Genomic DNA, 19,847 nt, shown 5'->3' with positions numbered 1-19,847 from the left:
GTGGGCAGCACCGTGGGGATGCTGCAGCCACAGCCCCGCTGCCCTCCTTGCAGCTCTGCAGGCAGCCAGCACGGCGAGCAGGGCTGAGAGCAGCGCTGAGAACAAGCTCTGAGCAAATGAAGGCAGCGAGCATCCCACCAGGAGGGCGCAGGCAGTGCTGATTTGCTGCTGGCTGGCCCGGGGATGGAGCAAGAGCTGCACAAACAGAGAGTGCCCAGGGGATGCCAGGATGGCGCCTCATCCTGAGCAGGGCATTTTTGGGGAACGACAGGGATAGGCTTATCCCCCGTGTCCCTGGAATCAAGGCGTGAGGTGGATTTTGTGTAAACAGTCAAGGCTGCAGGCAGCAGGAGCCGTCAGCGTTGGGCTCCAGGCATCCAGCACCAGCTTGTCCTGTGGCTGCTCTCCCCAGGGGCAGCAGGGCTGGCAGGGGCAGGCGGCAGAGACCACGCTGTGATCCAGTGGCTGCCGGGCTGGAGCAGCCCCCAGGGGCATCCCCAAAGCTGTCCCTGTCACCGTGCAGGCTCTGCTGACAGGAGACATGCAGGCAGCAGAGACTGGGCTTGCTCAGATGGCCAGAAAAGTGGGGGATCTATTTCCTTTCCCTCCACTGTCTCTGAGTTCACATCAACCTGCTCCTTTGAGGCCAGACACTTCCCTACCTCAAATCTGCAGCCTGGGGAAGGGCTGTGCCAATCCACACTGCCCCAGCCCCTCTCTGCATTGCCACATCTACAGACTGAATCCTGTCTGATAAATGAAACCCTGAGGTGTATTTGCAGACAACACCATTACAAGGTGGGAGTGAGTCATTCAACCCCTTGAAAACAGATTTGGGCTTTTTTCCAGAGAAAAGATTCAGGTGCTTAAGCTCAGTTTCAGGATAAAGACCAGACCAGCTCTGTGCTATTTGTGCTGAGGGGTGAGGGAAGGAAGGACAGCAGGCAAAGGAAAGCACTTTGCTCTTCATGCAGGACCACAAAGTCATCCTGCTGCTTCCCACTCATCCTTGGCCCCTCCTTTGGAGTGAGCACAGATTTGCCTTTGCCCTGGAGCCAGGGAGACCTGAAGCACCAGGAGGGACAGAAGCTCCAGGTGGGCACAGGTTCGTGGTGGGCTTTGAGCAGCCTGCTCCAGCAGGCTTGGAGGGTCCTTTGCTCTGGGGAGGGCTTGGGAGCAGCTCCTGGCTTGGGGGCACTGCTGGCTCTGCATCCCTCAGCCCCAGTGAAGGGCTGGACAGGGAAACAGCCCTGCAGTTCATCAGGCACAGAGTGTGACGCTCTGGGAGGCTGTGCTTGCTGTAATTAGAGCACACCACATCACAGCACCTCCATCCTGTCTCCTCATTCTCTCCTGACTTCCTCCCCTCTCCCAAGGCTCCCAGCCAGCTCTGGACATCCTCCTGTCACTTTTTCCCCAGGAATGGGATTTTCTTTTGCAGAAAGCAAGGTGTGAAGCAGAGCTGCTGCGTGCAGAGGGCTCTGCCAGCGTGCCAGGGCTGCTGTGCATCCTCTGGACCAACTGCTTAAATGCTTAATGAGCCCTGGGGAGCAAAGCAGTCCTTGTGAAAGATTCAGGCTCTCTGTTGCCTTCAGTTTAGGGCCATGTCAGCTCTCCTTTCCCTCTTTTAATCCTCTGACAAGTGAAATTAAGGGAGAGCAGGCACAGTCCCAGCACTGTTTCTAAGAAATGCAGCAAAACAAACAGGAAAACCCCACGTGCTGCAGTGGGGGAGAGAACATCCCCTCCACCCTGGGGGACACGGAGCCACACTCCCCCAAAGCAAACATTTGGAGGCAGTTAATGGGGTGTGAAATTAATGCTGGGGACAACACACCCTGGTGGGTGGCTGTGCAGTGCTGCCAGCCTGCAGCTCCCCATGGCTGCCCAGAGTGAGCCCAGTTTGGGCACTGTGCTGCCATGTGCTGTCGCTGCTTTTCCAGTGTCCTGCTGCTCCTGCCTTTCCCTGGAGAAGCTGTCCAACAGGCTGTGGGTGCTTTCCTTTCCCTGCAGGAGCAAAAATCATCTCACTGCAATAAACAGTGAAGGGATGAGCAGCTGTAGTGGTGTTTTGGTGGAGGGACTGAGCCCCACAGGCACCAGAGCCCAACCATGCCCCTGCTCCTCACAGGGCAAGCAGGCTCTGGGCTCAGTATAGCCACCACAGGGACAGGGCAGGATGTGGGATTCCTAGGAGGGATGGGCTTGGAAATTGGTCAAAGAAGCTTAAGTTCATGGTCAGGTTCAGGGGGTGGTGCTTGGAGCCATGGGTGGTTTGCTGGGGGGGGATTTATTGATGCAAATGACAGGAGTTGGGGTTGGATAATTAAAGAGAGTCATGAAGTGAGCATGATAAAAATCAGGGACTAGGGTTTAGTTGAGGCATACCATTAAGGAGGGGGGAAACCCTCCTTCTTTAGCTTAAAAGGTTAATGCTTGTTCATAGCTTCTTAATGATTGGGATGATATTAGAGAGGATCAGCATTCGAAGTTGAAGTTGGCAAGTGGGGTGGATTCTTCTATTTCTACTATTTCTACTATTTCTGCTATTTCTACTATCTCTACTATTTCTACTATTTCTGCTATTTCTACTATTTCTACTATTTCTACTATTTCTACTATTTCTACTATTTCTACTGTCTTCTCTGTGGCCTGGAGGGTCACAGGCTGCAGGGATGTTTGGGGCTGCTCCTGAAGGAAGGTGGCACCTTGGTGCAGGAGGAGGGCACAGGGGGCCCCGGGGACCCCAGTGGGGCTCAGTGTTTGTGTGGCAGTGCCAGCAGGAGCCAGAGCCTCCCCAGGCAGGGCAGGGTGACCCAGAGGGGATTGCAAGGTGAACTGAGACACTGGTCCCAACTCCAGCAAATGTTGCTCTATGATTTTGTGGCACTTTTCCAGGCTAAAAATACCCCAGCTGCTGGTGCTGGGGTGGGCTGTGCAGGCTGGGCAGGGATGCTCTGTGCCGTGGGCTGGCCAAGGGCAGCTGCACCATCCAGCTGGGCTGGCCCTGCCAGCAGCCCCAGGGCTGCCCCTCCTGCTCTGTGAGCAGCCAGGCACAGAGGTCACCTCTCCTCTGGCTCCAAGTGACCTGGCACCTCTCTCCAGGGCTGTGCCAGATGCAGCTGCTCGTCCATCAGTCCCCAAAATACTCTGTGGGGACAGAGCACCCTCAGTGAGCACTCTGAGCTGTGTTTCGGGCCAGCACTGGCTTCTCTGCTGATCCCAGAGGGTCACTTGGGCTCATCTGAGGGTTCCTCAAGGGTGGGATGCTATACCTGGGCTCATTTTCCTAACAAGGTGCAGTGAGGTGAGGCCTGAGCACTCAGCCCATCACTGTGCTTGTGGGGCTGCTGCATGTGCTGAGGAAATGTGCCCCAGACCCTCCATATAGCTGTGGGGGGACATCAGAGAGGGCTCTTCCCTGTCCCTGGGTGTCCAAGCTGCTGGGTTTGGGACACCAGAGTGGGTGCTGGAGGGAACAGGGCTGAGGAGCCTCTCTGAGGCTTGGATGCAACCCCAGCATGGCAGGATCCAGCTGGGCCAGCCCCATTCCCCCAGTGCCCTCCTGGCCATGGGGGACAGCTCAGTCCTGCTGGATCCATCAGGGTCAGCCCCATCTCACCCAGTGCTCTCCTGGCCATGGGGAGCAGCTCAGTCCTGCTGGATCCAGCTCAGTCCTGCTCCTCTCTGCCCTTCCAAGCAGATCCCTCAGAGCACCCTGGAGCCCCTGAGCCCCTTCCCTGCAGGCTGGAGGCCTTTCAGCTGTTCTGAAAGCCATCAAAGAAAGGAGAGCCCAGTGCTTGTTCTTCAAAACCATCCCCTCATCAACAGGTGCTTATCCTCATCTAACATATTTCTGGTATTTTGTGGCAGGTTCTCCAGGAATTATTTTGTGTACATCCCACCCATCATATCCAACCAAGTGAGTGCCACCCTGGCCTGAAGACATGGAGTGGATGGTGCAGACTTTCCTTTGCCTCTCCATGGGCTGCAGACCTCCTGTCTCTGGCTCTCTTGGTTTGGAAAGACAGGAGTCTGCTAAGGGAGGCAGAAGCCTCCCCTGAAATGGAGAATGTAAACCCTCCCCACCCCTCCCAATTGCTATAAATTTTAAATTAAGGGGCTCTCAGGCAAAAATATGGGAGCAGAAAATAACAGTTCTTTAATACGGAGGGGAAAAAAGTAAAAGGATAAAATAAACAATGCAGTACACTAGAACAACACTGACAGAGTCAGAACCCAGCCTGACACCCTGTGGGTCAGGGTGCTGGCAGCAGTCCCATTGGAATTGTGGCTCAGCCCTCCTGCAGTGTCAGGGCTGGTTCTGCTGGAGCAGGATCCTGTAGAGAAGGATGGATTCTTCCTCTGAAGATCTAGGGGAAGGAGAGGCAGCTGCTGTTCCTCTGGGGAATCCAGTGGAGAAGCCGTGCTGGTGTTCCAGAATCTCCAGATTATATCCAGGTAGGAATGCTTGGCTCCTCCCTCTGGGCTCACATCTCCCAGTGGGATGCTGTAGTTCTTATCAGCCATGCAGTGACATTCAATAGCTGTTATCAGCAGGTGTCTGCTCAGAGGGAGGAGTGGGTGTGGAAGAGATAAGGCAAACTGCCCACCTGACAAAGACAACTGCCATACAGATGGTAACAGAACACATCTTGCCTGGCAATCTGGAGCACTGGCCCTGGTGCTGCTGTGCCTGGAAGGTGACAGGCTGTGGGGATGTTTGGGGCTGCTCCTGAAGGAAGGTGGCACCTTGGTGCAGGAGGAGGGCACAGGGGGCACTGGGGACCCCAGTGGGGCTCAGTGTTTGTGTGGCAGTGCCAGCAGGAGCCAGAGCCTCACCAGGCAGGGCAGGGTGACCCAGAGAGGATTGCAAGGTGAACTGAGACACTGGTCCCAACCCCTGGGGGCTGTGTTTGCAGGCAGAGCAGGAGAGGAGGGAGCTGCAGGCAGAGGGAGGCTGGAGCAATGGCACTGCCTGATCCTGTGACCTTGGCAAGGCAGCAGGACGAACAGGGAGATTTAATTTAGATAAGTGTCAAGCAAGACTCTTTGGGACAGCAGCAAAGGCTGGCACAGATCCCAACCCTTCAGAGGACACCTCCCTTCCCCAGGGTGCTGGCCTGACCCTGCTCTGGCTGCCTCCAGCATTTCCAGTGTCTCTGGGGAAAATCCACTGGATTTGACACTGCAGGACCCTCAGCCCTGACCCTGCCTTCCCCTCAGCCTCTGCAGCTCTGAGCAGGGGAAGGAGGAGCTGCTGTGCCAGACCAGAGCCTCAGCAGGGCTGGGCTGAGGGTGGCACTGGGGCAATGGGGACAGGCCCAGCGTGGTCCCCTGTCCCCTCCCCAGTCGGGGTGCCCAGCTCTGAGCATCCTTGGCCAGGGTTGCCATGGTGATGCACATCTCTCCCTGCAGCAGCAGCAGCACTGGGCTTTGATGAGCTCTGTTCACTGTTCTACCTTCCACAGCTCCCCTGCCCTCAGCCCCTGCAGTCTCCAAGCAGGAGAGCACCAGGAGCAGACCCTGGGGCTGTGCTGTGTGCCATGCCCTGCAGGCTGCCTGCCCCTCCTTGCTGGGTGGGACTCGTTTGGGTTCTGCCTTCAACCAGAGACACCCAGGAGGGACAGTCTGGAAAATGGAACATTTCACATCAGGTGGAAAGTGCAGGGGAGAAAGAATAAGGAAGAATAAGGAAGAATAAGAAAGAACAAGAAAGAATAAGAAAGAATAAGGAAGAATAAGAGAATAAGAAAGAATAAGAAAGAATAAGAAAGAATAAGAAAGAATAAGAAAGAATAAGAAAGGATAAGAAAGGATAAGAAAGAATAAGAAAGGATAAGAAAGAATAAGAAATAATAAGAAATAATAAGCAGGCCCTGTGCCCTCTTCCCCCTGTCCTGTGCCCCTACCACTCCCCTCCATGTCCAGCTTGGCCTCTGTGGTGGAGATGGGGTCCTGGCCGTCCTGGACAGCCAGAGGGATGTTCTGGGTCCTGACATTTGGGAGCACATGAATTCACCTGAGCCTTTTCAAATGGGCAGCAAGAAATAAATGGGGACAGCCCAGAGCTGAGACTGGTGCTGGCATTGCTGCTCCTCCCTCTACAGAGCCCTGTGCAGCTCCACAGGGACAGAGCAATCCTGGGCTCTGTTTGCTGTTCTCATCTCCCACCCCCTCCTGCCAGGGAGGCAGGATGACATTTGTCTTTCCCTTCCAGGATTTTCTGAAAAGTAAATGAGAACAGTTCAAGAATGTGACCCCACGAAAGGCAGAGTGAGAGAGTAATGAACAGCCTGGAAAAGATCAGAGTGAGGCATCTGTTTACCTTCCAGTAGGGAGAAAATCAAGGAGAAAGGCAGTGGATGTGAAAGGCAAATCTGCTGGAAAAGGAGCCAGGGGAAAAGAAATCACCTTCTCCACCAACCTGTAATTAATCTCAGGGACTCACTGCACCGAGTGAGAGGCTTTGTGGGAGTTTCTTTTGAAATTAGAGACCTGACTAAGAGAGTTGTTTGTAGCACTGTATTATCCCCAGTTTCTGCAGTAAATAACAGAGCTGCCTGGTGGATAAAAGGAGCAGTGAGCAGTCAGGAAGGCTTCAGTGCCTGGGCCCTGGTGAGGGCACTGCACCTGGCACTGCTGGCACTGCTGGGTGTGCCCTGGGCTCTGCAGCTGATCCCCCAGGCACAAACACAGCCTGAAACTGCACTCACCTGTCACAGACATCTTCTATGGAAAATCCTTTCCTTAGGATTCTTCCTCCTGAGAAGCTGTGAGGCCTCAGGAACAAAATGTAAACAATGGTTATCTGCTGCTGTGGAATGCAACAGGTGCATCTGGGATTGGTCTCATGTGGTTGTTTCTAATTAATGGCCAATCACAGTCAGCTGGCTCAGACTCTGTCCAAGCCACAAGCCTTTGTTATCATTCTTTCTTTTTCTATTCTTAGCTAGCCTTCTGATGAAATCCTTTCTTCTATTCTTTTAGTATAGTTTTACTGTAACATATATGATAAAATAATAAATCAGCCTTCTGAAACATGGAGTCAGATCCTTGTCTCTTCCCTCCTACTCAGACCCCTGCTCACTGGATGGGAGTGCGAACACGCTCACACTCACCTGGGTGACACAGCCTGTGAAGGTGTGGGACAGCAGGGAGGCTCCTGCAGTGTCACCTCTGGGGTGGCAGCCACCCTGCCCTGGTCCCTGCTGCCCCCAGCAGCGAGCCAGACACGGAGCACAGGCTGGACAAGCTCATCCAAACTCAAAAACTGGGTAGGTTTGAAAAGTCAGGCTCCTGCAGAGGGAACATCAGCCAGAGACACCAAACAGAAGGGCAGACATCTGCTCAGCTTCTCTGGAGGGTGACTGCGTGGGAGGTGAGCTCGTTTGGGTGCCATCCCTGCTGGCCAGCACCTCCTGGTGCCCCTGTGCTCCCAGGAAAGCCAGGACAGGCAGGGGTGAGGGCTGGTGCCAGCTGGGAGGGCTCTGACCCGAGTTATCCAGCAGGGCTTTGTTGCACTGCCTCAACCCTGCCTGCTCTGGGAGAGCCCCAGAGCATCCCTGGGGTGCTCAGAGCGCAGGATCCCACCCTGTGCCCAGCCCTTGCTGAGCCTCACAAGGGTTTTGGCCCCTTCCCTTCCCTTCCCTTCCCTTCCCTTCCCTTCCCTTCCCTTCCCTTCCCTTCCCTTCCCTTCCCTTCCCTTCCCTTCCCTTCCCTTCCCTTCCCTTCCCTTCCCTTCCCTTCCCTTCCCTTTCCCCTTTCCCCTTCCCTCAGCAGCCCTTTCCCTTCCCCTGTCACCCTGCAGCACTGGGCTGTCTGTCTGTCCTTCAGTGCTCCTCCCCCGTCCTCTGACAGCCTCTAGCATCTCCTTCCTTTTTTAATGTAATTTTTATTAGCACATTTCGCAGCAAGCCGGGAACACCGACAGGACGGTGAGGACAGCCAGGGCGGGCAGAGGGAGCGGGGCTGGCTCTGGGGGAGCCCCTGGCATCCTGGGAGGGATGGACAGACAGACAGACAGACAGACAGACACACACTGCTGCAGCCAGCACAGCCTGCCCACAGGCACTGTCACCTCCTGGTTCTGTCGGGGACACCTTGAGATAATGATCTCCTTGAGCCAGGTCCTATAAGCTTGTCACACACATCTTTTATGGAAAATCCTTTCCTTAGGATTTTTCCTCCTGAGAAGCTGTGAGGCCTCAGGAACAAAATGTAAACAATGATTATCTGCTGCTGTGGAATGCAACAGGTGCATCTGGGATTGGTCTCATGTGGTTGTTTCTAATTAATGGCCAATCACAGTGAGCTGGCTTGGACTCTCTGGTCAGTCACAAGATTTTATCATCATTCCATTCTTTTCTATTCCTTTCAAGACTTCTGATGAAATCCTTTATTTTATTCTTTAGTATAGTTTTAACATATCATTTTCTTTTAATATAATATATATCATAAAATAATATATCAGCCTTCTGAAATATGGAGTCAGATCCTCATCTCTTCCCTTGTCCTGGGGACCCTCAAACACCATCACAGTGGGTGAGGCGGGGCAGGGAGGTGCAAGAAAAGCAGAGCTAAAATCAGCAGCAGATGACAAGAAATTCATCCTGACCAGGGAAGAGAGTGGCTAAAAATAGCAGCAAGGCTCTGAGCTGTGACACGATGGGCTGGGGTTTCTCCTGCTGACAGATGTATAATGGATAAAGGCACTGCACGTGCTGCTGCTGCTGCCTCTTGGGGGTACCCAGGGCTGTGCCTGCACTTTGGGGAGCACACTGCAGGGGCTGCAGGGTCAGCACATCCTGATTTTGGCCGCTGAGCATCTTTGAAAGCCCAGCCCCATGCCCAGGGGAGCGCAGAAAATGAGGAGTGCAGAAAATGAGGAGTGCGGCCCCTGTGGGGCTGTAAGCAAGGAAATCAATCAGCAGGGAATACAAATCCTCCCTGGAACTGCAGGAAAGCCCTTCTCCCAGCTGAGCCCACCCCAGGGAGGGCTGCCTGCCTGCCCAGCGTGTGCTGGGAGGGGGTGGGACAGGCAGGAGGCTGTGCTGTGCCACCAGAGCGATGGGACAGTGACAGTGGCAGTGACAATCACCACAGTGACAGTGACAATCACCACAGTGACAATCAATCACTACAGTGGCAGTCTCTGGTGATGGTGGCTGCACACGGACAGGGACAGCAGCATGCTCTGCTCCCCTGCCCCACATGCTCCTGCTTGCTTTTCCATGCCGCTGCTTTGCCCTAAAGCAGTGGAGTGGAGGAACCAGCGGTGCCTGTGTGTCTGTGCCTTTGCCACTGATGTCCCCTCCTTGTCCCCCCAGCCCCAGGGCCCAGGGGAAGCCTGAGCCTGGGCTGCAGCTGTGAAGAGAAAAACCCACAGAAATTCCAGGGAGTCCTTTCTGCACTGAGAGTGTATTTAGGGATGTGTGTGTGCCCATCCAAACCCTTCACTTTGGTGCAGCCTTTGCAGCACCTCTGTGCAAATTGGGGGTGCTGGGGAAGGAAAACCCCCTCCAAGCCCTGCCCTGCCCTGCCAGCCCCCACACACCTCACCAGGGGCAGTGTGGCACTGCCAGGCTCTGTTAGTGAGGGCTCCTGGCTAATCCCTTAATTTCCCTGAGGTTTGGATGCAACTGCTCACTGCCCAAGGGTCAGAACAAACTGCAAGGTGATCCATATTGATTTATAAGCATGTTTATTTTTACCAGCCTGGCGTGTTCCCCACCTGGGAAGCAGCAGTGGTTTCTCTGGCAGGGATGAGCCGACAGGAGAGCTTTGATGTGGGCTGGCAGGCTCCCTGCAGCTCCCTGGGGGCTCACCCAGCAGGGGCTGAGCTGCAGGATTGCTCTGGGCACGCAGAATTGCACGGCTGGGTTTGCAGCAGAGGCTCTCCCAAACTCCCCAGCTGGAGTGCAAAGTGTGAAAAGCGCCAATCACTTGGTTTTTGAAATTTTAAAAGTTTAATAGCAATAAAATGGTTATAGAAAAAGTAATACAATTAGAGTAATATTACTTTGGACAAATTGAATTAGGACAATATGAGATAATAGAAACAAAGAGTTATGGACAGTTTGGATACCTCTTTCTGGGCAAAATAAGCCCAAAAAAAGGACCCATGTTAGCAGAGGATTAACCCTTAAAAACAACAGCCTGTTGCATATTCATACACCTCATACATGATGCATAAATTCCATTCAAACACAGGATTCTGTCTGGTCAGTGTCAACTTCTTCCTTTGAATCCTGACAGCACCTTCGAGGCAGGAAGAAGTTCATTTCTTCTGATAATGGAGCAATAAATTCTCTTTCTCTGAAAGATTCAGGTGTCCTGTGGCTGCTATCTTGGTGCAAGCTCTTTCTTTAAAAAAAGTATCCTACACAGCATAGTTTCTGTTTTAACATTTTTATAGCCTAAAACTATATTTAACACAGTACTTAAGAGAATTAGTACAGCATAACTTTCTAACACAAGGCATATAATATTAATGTGAATATTTGCAAAAAGACAACCATAAAACAGGCATTTTTCACAAAAGGAGAGGGATGCAGAAAGGGTTTTCCATCACCCCCGTGGCTCAGGTGCCCCCAGGCTCTGCCCCCGCAGGTGCCCACCCAGCTGCCTGGGGCAGGGCACCCTCCATGCTGCCATGGCAAAGGCAACTCCAAACACTTCCCTGCACATTTTCTTCTCCCTCAAGCCTTAGAAATCCAAAGGGGGGATTTTCCATTTTCCCTGTCCTGCAGTCCTGCTCTGGAGCATCCATGGAGCACTGCCAGGAGCTGGTGGGTGATCCCCACTGCCACTCGTCACAGGGCCAAGGGGTTTCCATCACATTTTGTCATCCACCTGCTGACTAAAAGTGCCCAATAACCAAGAATTTTACAGCACTTTCTGCAGGAATCACAGTCCCTCTTAGCTGCTCACCTTGTGCCCAGTGAGGTAAAATTCCCACTTCCCTCCAAAGTGTTCAGAAATGGGAGTCAGCAAGCCTGGAATTTCTGTGGAAACAAAAAGAGGGTCTCATATGTTTTTGCCCCATGTCATATTTTATTCTTTTCCTGTCATGCTGCATTTTACATCTTTTATTTATGGGGGATTTTTATGTAACCCTTTTCCCTCCTGGTGGCAGGGGGTTCCTTTGGGCTTCCCTGGGATGCAGGCAGGGCTCTGCTGGTTTCCAGTGGCTGGAGGGGTTCTGGCTATTTCCAAAGTCTGTCACCTTCCCATGGCCATTTCAAGGCCATCGTGGCCAGGTGACATCGCTGCCAGGTCCCTGGATGCCACACTGGGAGCTGAGAGGGGTGACACAGTGGTGACAGAGACTCCCCCTGCTCTGTTGTCCCTCCCATTCCACATCGGGCTGAGGACACCAGGCAGCCCCTCTGCAGTGGGAAACTGAGGCAGGGAGGGGTCTGTGGGGCCAGGAGTTGTGCCCCACTGCTGTGGGGTACATCACAACACCCTGGCACAGAAATTCCATGCACAGATGCCCAAGTGATGTTTCCCCCCCAGCCCCACTGTGGGCAAGCCAGGGGTGCCTTTCTGGCTTGGTGGGAAGGGGCAGGGTCCCCAGAGGGTGGCCCGGCCTGGTCCCAGCGTGCCACAGCCCAGCAGTGTCCCCGAGGCTGGGGACAGGCAGGCCCTGGGCACTGCCTGGCACACAGAGGGGCATTGAGGGACACAGCAGGGCTTTGTCCCCCTTTGTGCCTGCCGGGAAGGGCCCGGTTGCCCTCTGCAGGCTCCCGGGGCCCTCTGCTGCCTGCACAGCTGCAGGGGACCAGGACACCCATGGGAACCGTGGCACCCACGGGATTGGGGCACCCTAGGGACCAGGCTGGCCCTGCCACAGCCCTGGGCCATGGGGAGCCACGGGTGTCCCCACCACGATGCCACTGCCCCATGGGGGTCATGGGGCTGGGCAAAGCAGCTGCAAGGTTCCCATCAAAAGGGGGAAAACTTCCAGTTTGGAGCCCCCAAAGCTGAAAGCAGGTTCCTGGGGTGGGAACCCCTCTTCCCTGCTGCCAGATGCTGGCATCAGGGAGGTGACAGGGACACACCACTGCTGTCCCACAGGGCCACACTCCCACATTGCCAGTGGGCAGCTTGCACCAACACAGCCTGGTGGGGCTGGGGGATGTCCCCAGAGCCACCAATGAGGGGGGAGCACCCTGCCCCCTGCCCCAGAGCGCTGTCTGCCTTTTGCAAAGCCTTTTCCCCTCAGAGCACTGTGCAGGGCCCTTGGCATCACCCGGGAGCTGGCAGCCAAGGGGTGCTGGGGGGCGGGCAGGGCGGGCCCGTGCCTTTAAGGGGGGTGGCTGTCACTCACAGAGCCCTTTTCTTTGCTGGAGAGCGGGACAGGCACCCAGAGGGGGCACCCAGGGCGTGGGACCGCCGGGCAGCAGCCAAGCAGCAGAGGCAGAGCGGCGCTCGGGGAGCTGAGCAGGACCAGCACCATGGGTGAGTGTCAGGGGACCTGGGCGACACCTGGGTGTCTCTGGGGACCTCATCCCACAGCAGAGCCCACTGAAAGTCTCCTCGGGCACCAGTGAGGTCCTGGTGACCCCGGTGTGCCCGTGCCAGCCGTGGCAGGGTGCCTTGGCACGGCAGGGATGATGTTTTCTTTCCCAAGGCAGTTTTCTGTCCCCGTGTGCTCCTGTGCTGTCTGAGGGGGCAGATGCCATCCCCACAGCCTGTCCCACCCCAGCCCTCACCCCATGAGAGCTCCATCCTGGAGCTGGTAGGAGCTGTGAGGTCCAGGCAGGGCACTGAGCCCGTCACAGCTCGTGCCAGTTGGGAAAACAGAGCCACACCTGGTGCCTCAGTTTCCCCACTGATAGAGCAGAGCTAACACTCACCGGGGTACCCCTGAGGTTTTAGGGCTGCTCTGTTCCCAGGGGTGCCTTGTTCTGCTGGCCCCCTGCTCCTCCTCCTGTCTGCAGCACGTTGTTTGGCGCTGGCAGCAGCAGAGCCTGGGCACAAGGCTCAGGATTGTGTGGCACAAGGCTCAGGATTGTGTGGCACAAGGGCTCTTTCTCCCCTCCTTTCCCTCCCCAGACTTTCCCCCTGCAGAGCGGCTGTGGCAGGGCCCTGTAGCATCCCAGGGCTCTCAGTCCCCTGGGAATGGAGCTGCTCACTGCCCCAGAGCTGGCACCTCTGTGCCATCTCCCAGGTGCCAAAGATCAAACCAGGAAAGGCAAGTTTGCCCCAGCGAGGGGCCAGACCTTTGGGTCCCAGCGAGGTTGGGAGCAGCGCTCCCAGGATGAAGGAGGCCCCCCCTGGATGTGCTGTGTCCAAGGCAAACAAGAGGGAGGGGTCCCAGCACTCCCCTATAGCGCTGCCTTTGTTCCCTGTTTGCTCTTGGCGTGGGGCAGCCACTGGGGTGGCAGTGCCAGGACAATCCCCCATTGTCCTTGGTGCCACTGCGCAACCTTGCTCCCAGCGGGGAGGGCAGGGCTGGCCAGGGCCCCACGGCTTTCTTGTCCTCCTGGGGAGGAGATAGGCACTGTGGGGTTTGTGGAGGCAGCGTGGGCTTGGTGTGGGTGCCTTTTTGGCATTCAAGGCAGGAATTCTGAGCCCAGATGGGAGCCACTGTGCCCTGGGCAGTGGGATGCTGGAGCCCATGTCCTGGGGAAGGGGAGCAGCTTTCCCCAGGTGTCACACAGCCAGGGCAGCAGCTTGATCCAGCTTAGCTGGAGCCAGATGCTGGTGGGTGCAAACCCACCTGGCTGTCTGTCCCCAAAGCAGACAGGACAGCAGCTGGCTGGGCACCTCCAAACCCAGCCCAAAGGAAACTGAGCCCATGTTAGAAACTGGCTGGGCACCTCCAAAGGCAGCCCACAGGGACACTGAGCCCATGTTAGAAACTGGCTGGGCACCTCCAAAGGCAGCCCTCAGGGACACTGAGCCCATGTTAGAAACTGGCTGGGCACCTCCAAAGGCAGCCCTCAGGGGAACTGAGCCAACACTCCTGCAGGTTAGAGCCCCGACGTGCAGGAGGAGCAGGTGCCCATGGCCTCACTGCTGAAAACATCCAGCATTTAGGCACTCCAACAGCACACTGCTGTGTGTCCTTGCTTTCCCTGCAGCTCCTGGAGGACTAAACCTATTACACAAGTGTTGTCATTTGTGGAACTGGCACGGCTCTTTCCTACAAGCACGCCTGCCTGCATAAAGGGGCGGCTGCAGCCCGAGCTGCCTGCAGGGTGCCAGGCAAGGGACCAGTGCCCACGGTGCCACCTGGATGTCCAGAGTGCTCAGGGTGTGTGCTGGCTCCTGCTGTGCTGCCCCGAGCAGGGTCACCTTGCTGGATCTGCCCTGGGGTTGGATTCTGTGCAGGTGCTGGTTCCCCTCTGCATTCAATGGCAAATTAGAGCTGCAGGCAGCTGTGGTGCTGCTGTGGTGGCAGTGGGGAGCCCATTAGCAGCTTGTTTGCCAGGTCCCACTGGCATTACGCTACATCACGCTCTATTTCCATCTGTTTGTCACGGGTCAGCATGGCTGGCTCCTCACAGCCCCTGTGCCCCACACTGCCACCATCCCTGGGCACCCTTGGGTGGGCTCTGAGCTGCTGGGAGAGCTCTCAGGGCAGCTGCTGGGTTTGGCTCTACAGCACTGCAGTGGTCATTTCTGAGGTTTTCCTTCCACCTGTTTTCCTCCTCCTGGCAGGCACCTTTCTCCCACTGCACTCCTGAGCTGCAGGCTCCAAGCAATCCTTGTCCCAGCAGTCCCGTCCCACCTCTCCTCTTTTCTCCACAGGTTTACTTGAGTGCTGTGCCAGATGTCTCATTGGGGCACCCTTTGCTTCCCTGGTTGCCACTGGCCTGTGCTTCTTTGGGGTAGCCCTGTTTTGTGGCTGTGGGCACGAGGCCCTCACAGGCACCGAGCAGCTCATCGAGACCTACTTCTCCAAAAACTACCAGGACTATGAGTTCCTCCTCGATGTGTAAGTACCCTGCTGCAGAGCACCCACCTCACAGCTTTCTCCTGCTCTGTGCCAGGCTGAGGTGTCTGGCTGGGCTGGCCAGGGCCAGGCTCTCACCCTGACATCAGGGAGACCCCAAGCTGCCTTTGGCAGGGTCCAAGGGGCCACTTGTTTTATTTCACACCAGTTTTCATCTGACCCTTGCTAGGTGTCCTGGGTAGAGCTGGACCTCTGCATGGGGTAGGTATGGAGGATGTGGGGGGAGGATTGGTGGATATGGGGGATTGCTCCCCACAGCTTTGCCCCAGCTTGCTCTTCCTGTGGCTTCACCCTGTTTTGGTCCCCGTGGGGCAGCGTGGGGAGGGGAAGCAGCAGCAGCAGCCAGAGCTGAGCTCTGGCACCGCCCTGGCACCTGAGCCCCCCTGCCCGCTCCTCTCCCCCGCAGCATCCACGGCTTTCAGTACTTCATCTACGGCACAGCTGCCTTCTTCTTCCTCTACGGAGCCCTGCTGCTGGCCGAAGGCTTCTACACCACCGGCGCCGTCCGGCAAATCTTTGGGGACTACAGGACCACCATCTGCGGCAAGGGCCTCAGCGCTACGGTAACTGGGGGCCCGAAAGGGAGGGGAGCGCGAGGCCCCCAGCGAGCTCACTCGTGGCAGCGGGTGTGTCATTGTTTGGGAAAGTGGCTAGGACATCCTGACAAGGTGATCTTAACCGGGGTTTGGCTCCCCTTCGCGCGCCCCAGCGGGTTCACCACGCTCCGCGCGGCCAAAGGGCAGGAGAACGAGCCCCTCCGGGTTTTGGGATATCCCAAAGGGAAGCACAGCCCTGCTGTCCTCACCCAGGCCTGCCGTGTTTCCTGGGGACAAAAAACAGCACAAATGGTTATGTTTAATAAAAGTGCTTCATGTTTAAACATAGGCTGGGAGAATCTGAGCATCGCTGCAGTGCTGGCAGCTCAAAGCTCTGTGGCACCTGGTATCCCTGGGGTCCTCCACTCCGCTGTGCTGGGGAACCGTGACAGAGTGCTGGCAAAGGGGAGCAGAGGGGCACGGCTGTGGTTCCCTCGGGGGCTGGTTGGGGTGGCACCATGGAGGGAGGGCAGGAGAGCCACGCAGACACGCCAAGGCAGCTTTTGCAGCTGCCCTCCCTCAGAGATCAAACCCTGCTTGGCCGTGGCCACGGTTACCCCCTCCCCTAAACGTGGCAGCCATCCTGCTGCTGCCAGTCCCCCCATGCACACCCAGCCGGGCGTGAATCTGGGACTGGCCCTGCTCCTGTGAGCTGCAGGAGCCCCAGCCTGGGCTGCTGTCCTGTGCTGCCTGCCTGGGCCCACACTGGCTCTGAGCATCTCAGTCCCCACCTGCCCCACGCCCTGCCCTGCCTGGGGACCCTCGCGCTCCCCTGTCCGTGGCCTGGGCCATCGCTAACCTCGGCTGTGCCCGGCTTTGTCCTGCCCCCTGCAGTTTGTGGGCATTACCTACGTCCTGACCATCATCTGGCTCCTGGTGTTCGCCTGCTCTGCCGTGCCTGTCTACATCTATTTTAACACCTGGACCACCTGCCAGTCCATTGGCAACCCCACCAAGACCTCGGCCAGCATTGGCACCCTGTGTGCAGATGCCAGGATGTACGGTGAGTGCTGGCTTCACCAGCCAGGAGGAGAGGGGATGGAGGGCAGGGCCCAGGCATGGTGGGTGGGGTAAAGCAGAGCAGGTGCTGAAGAGCCCCGAAATGCTGGGGGGGGTGTGACAGGAGGCTGCAGGAAGCTGGGCAAGGGAGTCAGCTGTCAGCCATGCCCCTCTCACCTGACTCCCTCATCTCCACAGGTGTCCTGCCCTGGAATGCTTTCCCTGGCAAGGTGTGTGGCTCCAACCTGCTCTCCATCTGCAAGACCAGCGAGGTGAGTAACTCCTGCCGCCTCGTGTGTGCTCCCCTTGCAGGGACACCTTGGCTCCGCCTCCCCAGGCGGCACACGGGACCCTGTGAGCTCACCCTCCTGTTCCCTTGCAGTTCCAGATGACTTTCCACCTCTTCATCGCAGCCTTCGTGGGGGCAGCTGCCACGCTGGTCTCACTGGTGAGTCAGTGCTCCCCCTGCCCAGCCGTGCTTCTCCGCCTGGCAAGGATGTGGGGGAAAAGGACAGCGAAGGTGGTGGGCACGGATGGGACAGAGCCTGTGCTCGTGTCGTTTTCTGGCACGTAAGTGCAGACGGTGAGTCCAGGCCATGAGGCAGAGGTGGCTGCAGGAGGGGATCTGGAGAGGCTTTAGCAGACTGCCAGGGACAGGTCCCAGTGCACGGAGTGCCCTGCCTTTCCCCGGGCACGCTGCAGTGTCCCGATGGTGCTGTGGGGCTGCAGGGCTCTGCAGGGCGCTGCTCTGCGGGGCTGTGGGGCTGGGGCTGCCCCCTCGCTCACTCTCCTCCCACCCGCAGGTCACCTTCATCATCGCAGCCACCTACAACTTCGCAGTCCTCAGGCTGATGGGCCGAGGCACCAAGTTCTAGCCCGCGAGGCGGAGCCCAGCCAGACCAAACGCCCTCCTTTTGTCTAACCCCGAGGCTTTAACACTGCAGCCACCTGACACCAGGTCTCCTGCGTTAACTCTGCCTTCGCTGATGACTCCCCTCCTCTTCCTCCCTCGCATCCATTGTGCTGAGCGTGACCAGGAAGGAGAGCTTCCCACCGATGGACGCCTCTTCATGCACTTTTCTCTCGTTGCTCATCCGTAACCGGCTCGCTCCAGAGCCAAGCCCATCAAAACCAGCCAGAGAAGAGGAGGGACTTTCTCCAATGTCCCAGTGTTGCCTAGGGATGAGCAAAGGCCTTCGAGCTCCTGGGAGGAAGAAATCCATGTAGGTTGCTCCGTGAGTAGCAAGAGGCTACCTAGAGAGAAAAGGAAGTTGGCCCAGTCGTGGTACCATTGCTAAAGACTCTCCTGGAGCTGTCTGCTGTCACCACCCATGGATGGAGAATAAGAGAAGGATTTTTTTCCCTTAGCAGAGAAAGATGAATTTAACCTAAATCGCCTGCTGCAGCCACGGCAAAGGGAGTTCAGGGCAAGGATCTTCCCAGTGTGGAGAAGAGAGTGCTGATCCCAATGCCGATAAAGCCCTAACCCAGCTGCTCCTATTAAAGCCTAAAGGAGTTTGGTGTCTCTGTAGGCAAGGGGGACTCTTGGCTTTACCCTCCAGGCAGCAGAGAGGCAGCAAATAGGTTTGACTGAGGAGGGGACACCTCTGCACAAGCCCTGGGAGCGTAAAGCCAGAGCCATCCCTCCGTGGGCAGGGGATAACCCTCGGGACCGCGTGCCTTGCCTGCCCTGCCCGTGCCCTTCACAATGGTGCTCTTCTCTGGGGTGATGTCTGCTTCTCTAACCTCCACTGGGCCACAGAGCTCGGCTTGCTTCTCCCCTTTGTCAAGTGTAACCACCCCTCCTTCTGTCCCCCTCGTCCCCTCACTTATTTTCCTGCAAGTCAGGACAGCTGCCTTGTGCCTGCCAGGGTGGGAGGGACAGGCAGCATCTCGCTTCCAGGTGAAACCCATGAAGGAATTGAGGAGGGAAGGAAAGGTGGCGGTGTGGGGGTCACAGGGTGCAAATACAGCCCGTCTCTGCAATCCAGATCCTTACTGGTGCCAGTCTTTTCCCGTGGAGAGGGGTAGGGGGGCAAGGGGTTGGGTGGAGACCTCTCCTCCATGGCTGTTCTCCTCTGGCTGGGTAGCATGGATCCAGCCAGACCTGCAGAAGTGGTGTTTCCCGTCCTCCCTGACAACTGGTGATTTGTTTTGCTCTCCCTGCCTCTCTCTTTAGTGCTAATCTTTGTGTTTATTTATTGGAGAAACTAATTTCAGTGGCAGACTGAAGCTCCATCTTGCATGGATTTATTTTATTTTTTCCATGTCTGTATTGTTGTTATATATATTTTTAAGTGCTGGTTTCAGCAGGGGCAAGGATAAGGAGGCAGATCTGCTGAGCAGTGCATTTGAAGGATCCTTGCTGCCAGGAATGCTGAAATAGGTTGGCCAGGCTACCAACGCACACGGGATGGGGAGGGGGGAGATCCAGCAGGGGTGCCAGGGTGGGGAGAAACCAGTCAAGATCTGGAAATTCACATCAGTGCTATCTCTCTTGGGGGGTTGCTGGGTTTTTTTTTCATATCCATTTAACAAAAATAACCAGGTCCTCCTTCCCACCCTTGTCCCCAGACCCCACACACGCACACACACATACACACACACATACACACGCAAAAAGAGTTAATCAACTGAAAGTGTTTCCTTCATTTCTGATCTAGAATTTCAACTTGTTAACCAGCAATAAAAAGGAGCAAGTTTTTAAAGACTTATCTTACAGGATGTATTTTATAAAAATTAAAGAAAATACATTAAAATTAAGAACATTCTGAACAAGATGTACGTCTGCCTGTCCATTTGTTGTGCTGGCTTTCCCACCTTCTGCCCCCACAAGAAAACAAAAAAGGGGAGGCTGCAGAAGAGAAGGTCTCAGAGGAGCAGTACTTGCTGATCCATGTGTGGGCCAGCAGCCCCTGCAGGGCTCTGCCCACTCCAGCCACGAGGTTCATAACTCTGACTTCAAAATCATTGTTCCCAGCTGGTGGGGGGGCCCTTAAAACCTCTTCTTTCTCCTCCAGCCACCCTGAGGAAAGCTGGGGTCTTGTGGCAGCTGCTTGCTTGTGTTTGGTGCTGCTGCTGCTGCCCTTTAACACTCAGCCCACGTGCTGACAGCCTCTGCTGTGTCTCCTCATGTAGCACAACAAAACCACAGCAAAACTAACAGGACATCTCCAGCCAGGCTGGCTGGCACTGAGGCAGCATGTGTGGGATGAACATGGCCAGAGCCATGCAGGGTGGGCGATTGTCTCGCTTGCAGAGAGCCCTGTGTGGAACAGGATGGC

At 56.0% G+C, this 19,847-nt stretch overlaps 1 protein-coding gene and 1 long non-coding RNA gene across 3 annotated transcripts; one reads left to right on the top strand and one right to left on the bottom strand.

The window, feature by feature from the left end:
* Positions 1-9,949: 9,949 nt before the first annotated feature.
* LOC134425619 (uncharacterized) lies at positions 9,950-13,000 on the bottom strand. The gene is made up of 2 exons (XR_010029731.1): positions 12,864-13,000; positions 9,950-11,006 (listed from the first exon to the last, which is right to left on the bottom strand). It is a non-coding gene; the product is annotated as an uncharacterized LOC134425619 (long non-coding RNA).
* PLP1 (proteolipid protein 1) lies at positions 12,315-19,343 on the top strand. Of its 2 annotated transcripts, none has more exons than XM_063170374.1 (7): positions 12,315-12,465; positions 14,764-14,950; positions 15,375-15,531; positions 16,399-16,567; positions 16,762-16,835; positions 16,946-17,011; positions 17,367-19,343. In XM_063170374.1, exons 1-7 carry the CDS (start codon positions 12,462-12,464, stop codon positions 17,436-17,438), a joined length of 729 nt encoding a protein of 242 aa, XP_063026444.1. In that variant the 5' UTR covers positions 12,315-12,461; the 3' UTR covers positions 17,439-19,343. The 2 variants fall into 2 exon arrangements, with proteins under 2 accessions (XP_063026444.1, XP_063026442.1); XM_063170372.1 differs by having other exon boundaries at positions 15,375-15,636.
* Positions 19,344-19,847: the final 504 nt, after the last annotated feature.

This window comes from Melospiza melodia, chromosome 16 (assembly GCF_035770615.1).
Source record: "Melospiza melodia melodia isolate bMelMel2 chromosome 16, bMelMel2.pri, whole genome shotgun sequence".
Lineage (NCBI taxonomy): Eukaryota > Metazoa > Chordata > Aves > Passeriformes > Passerellidae > Melospiza > Melospiza melodia.
Note: the sequence above shows the minus strand (reverse complement) of the source record. Positions and strands in the feature narration are given on the sequence as shown.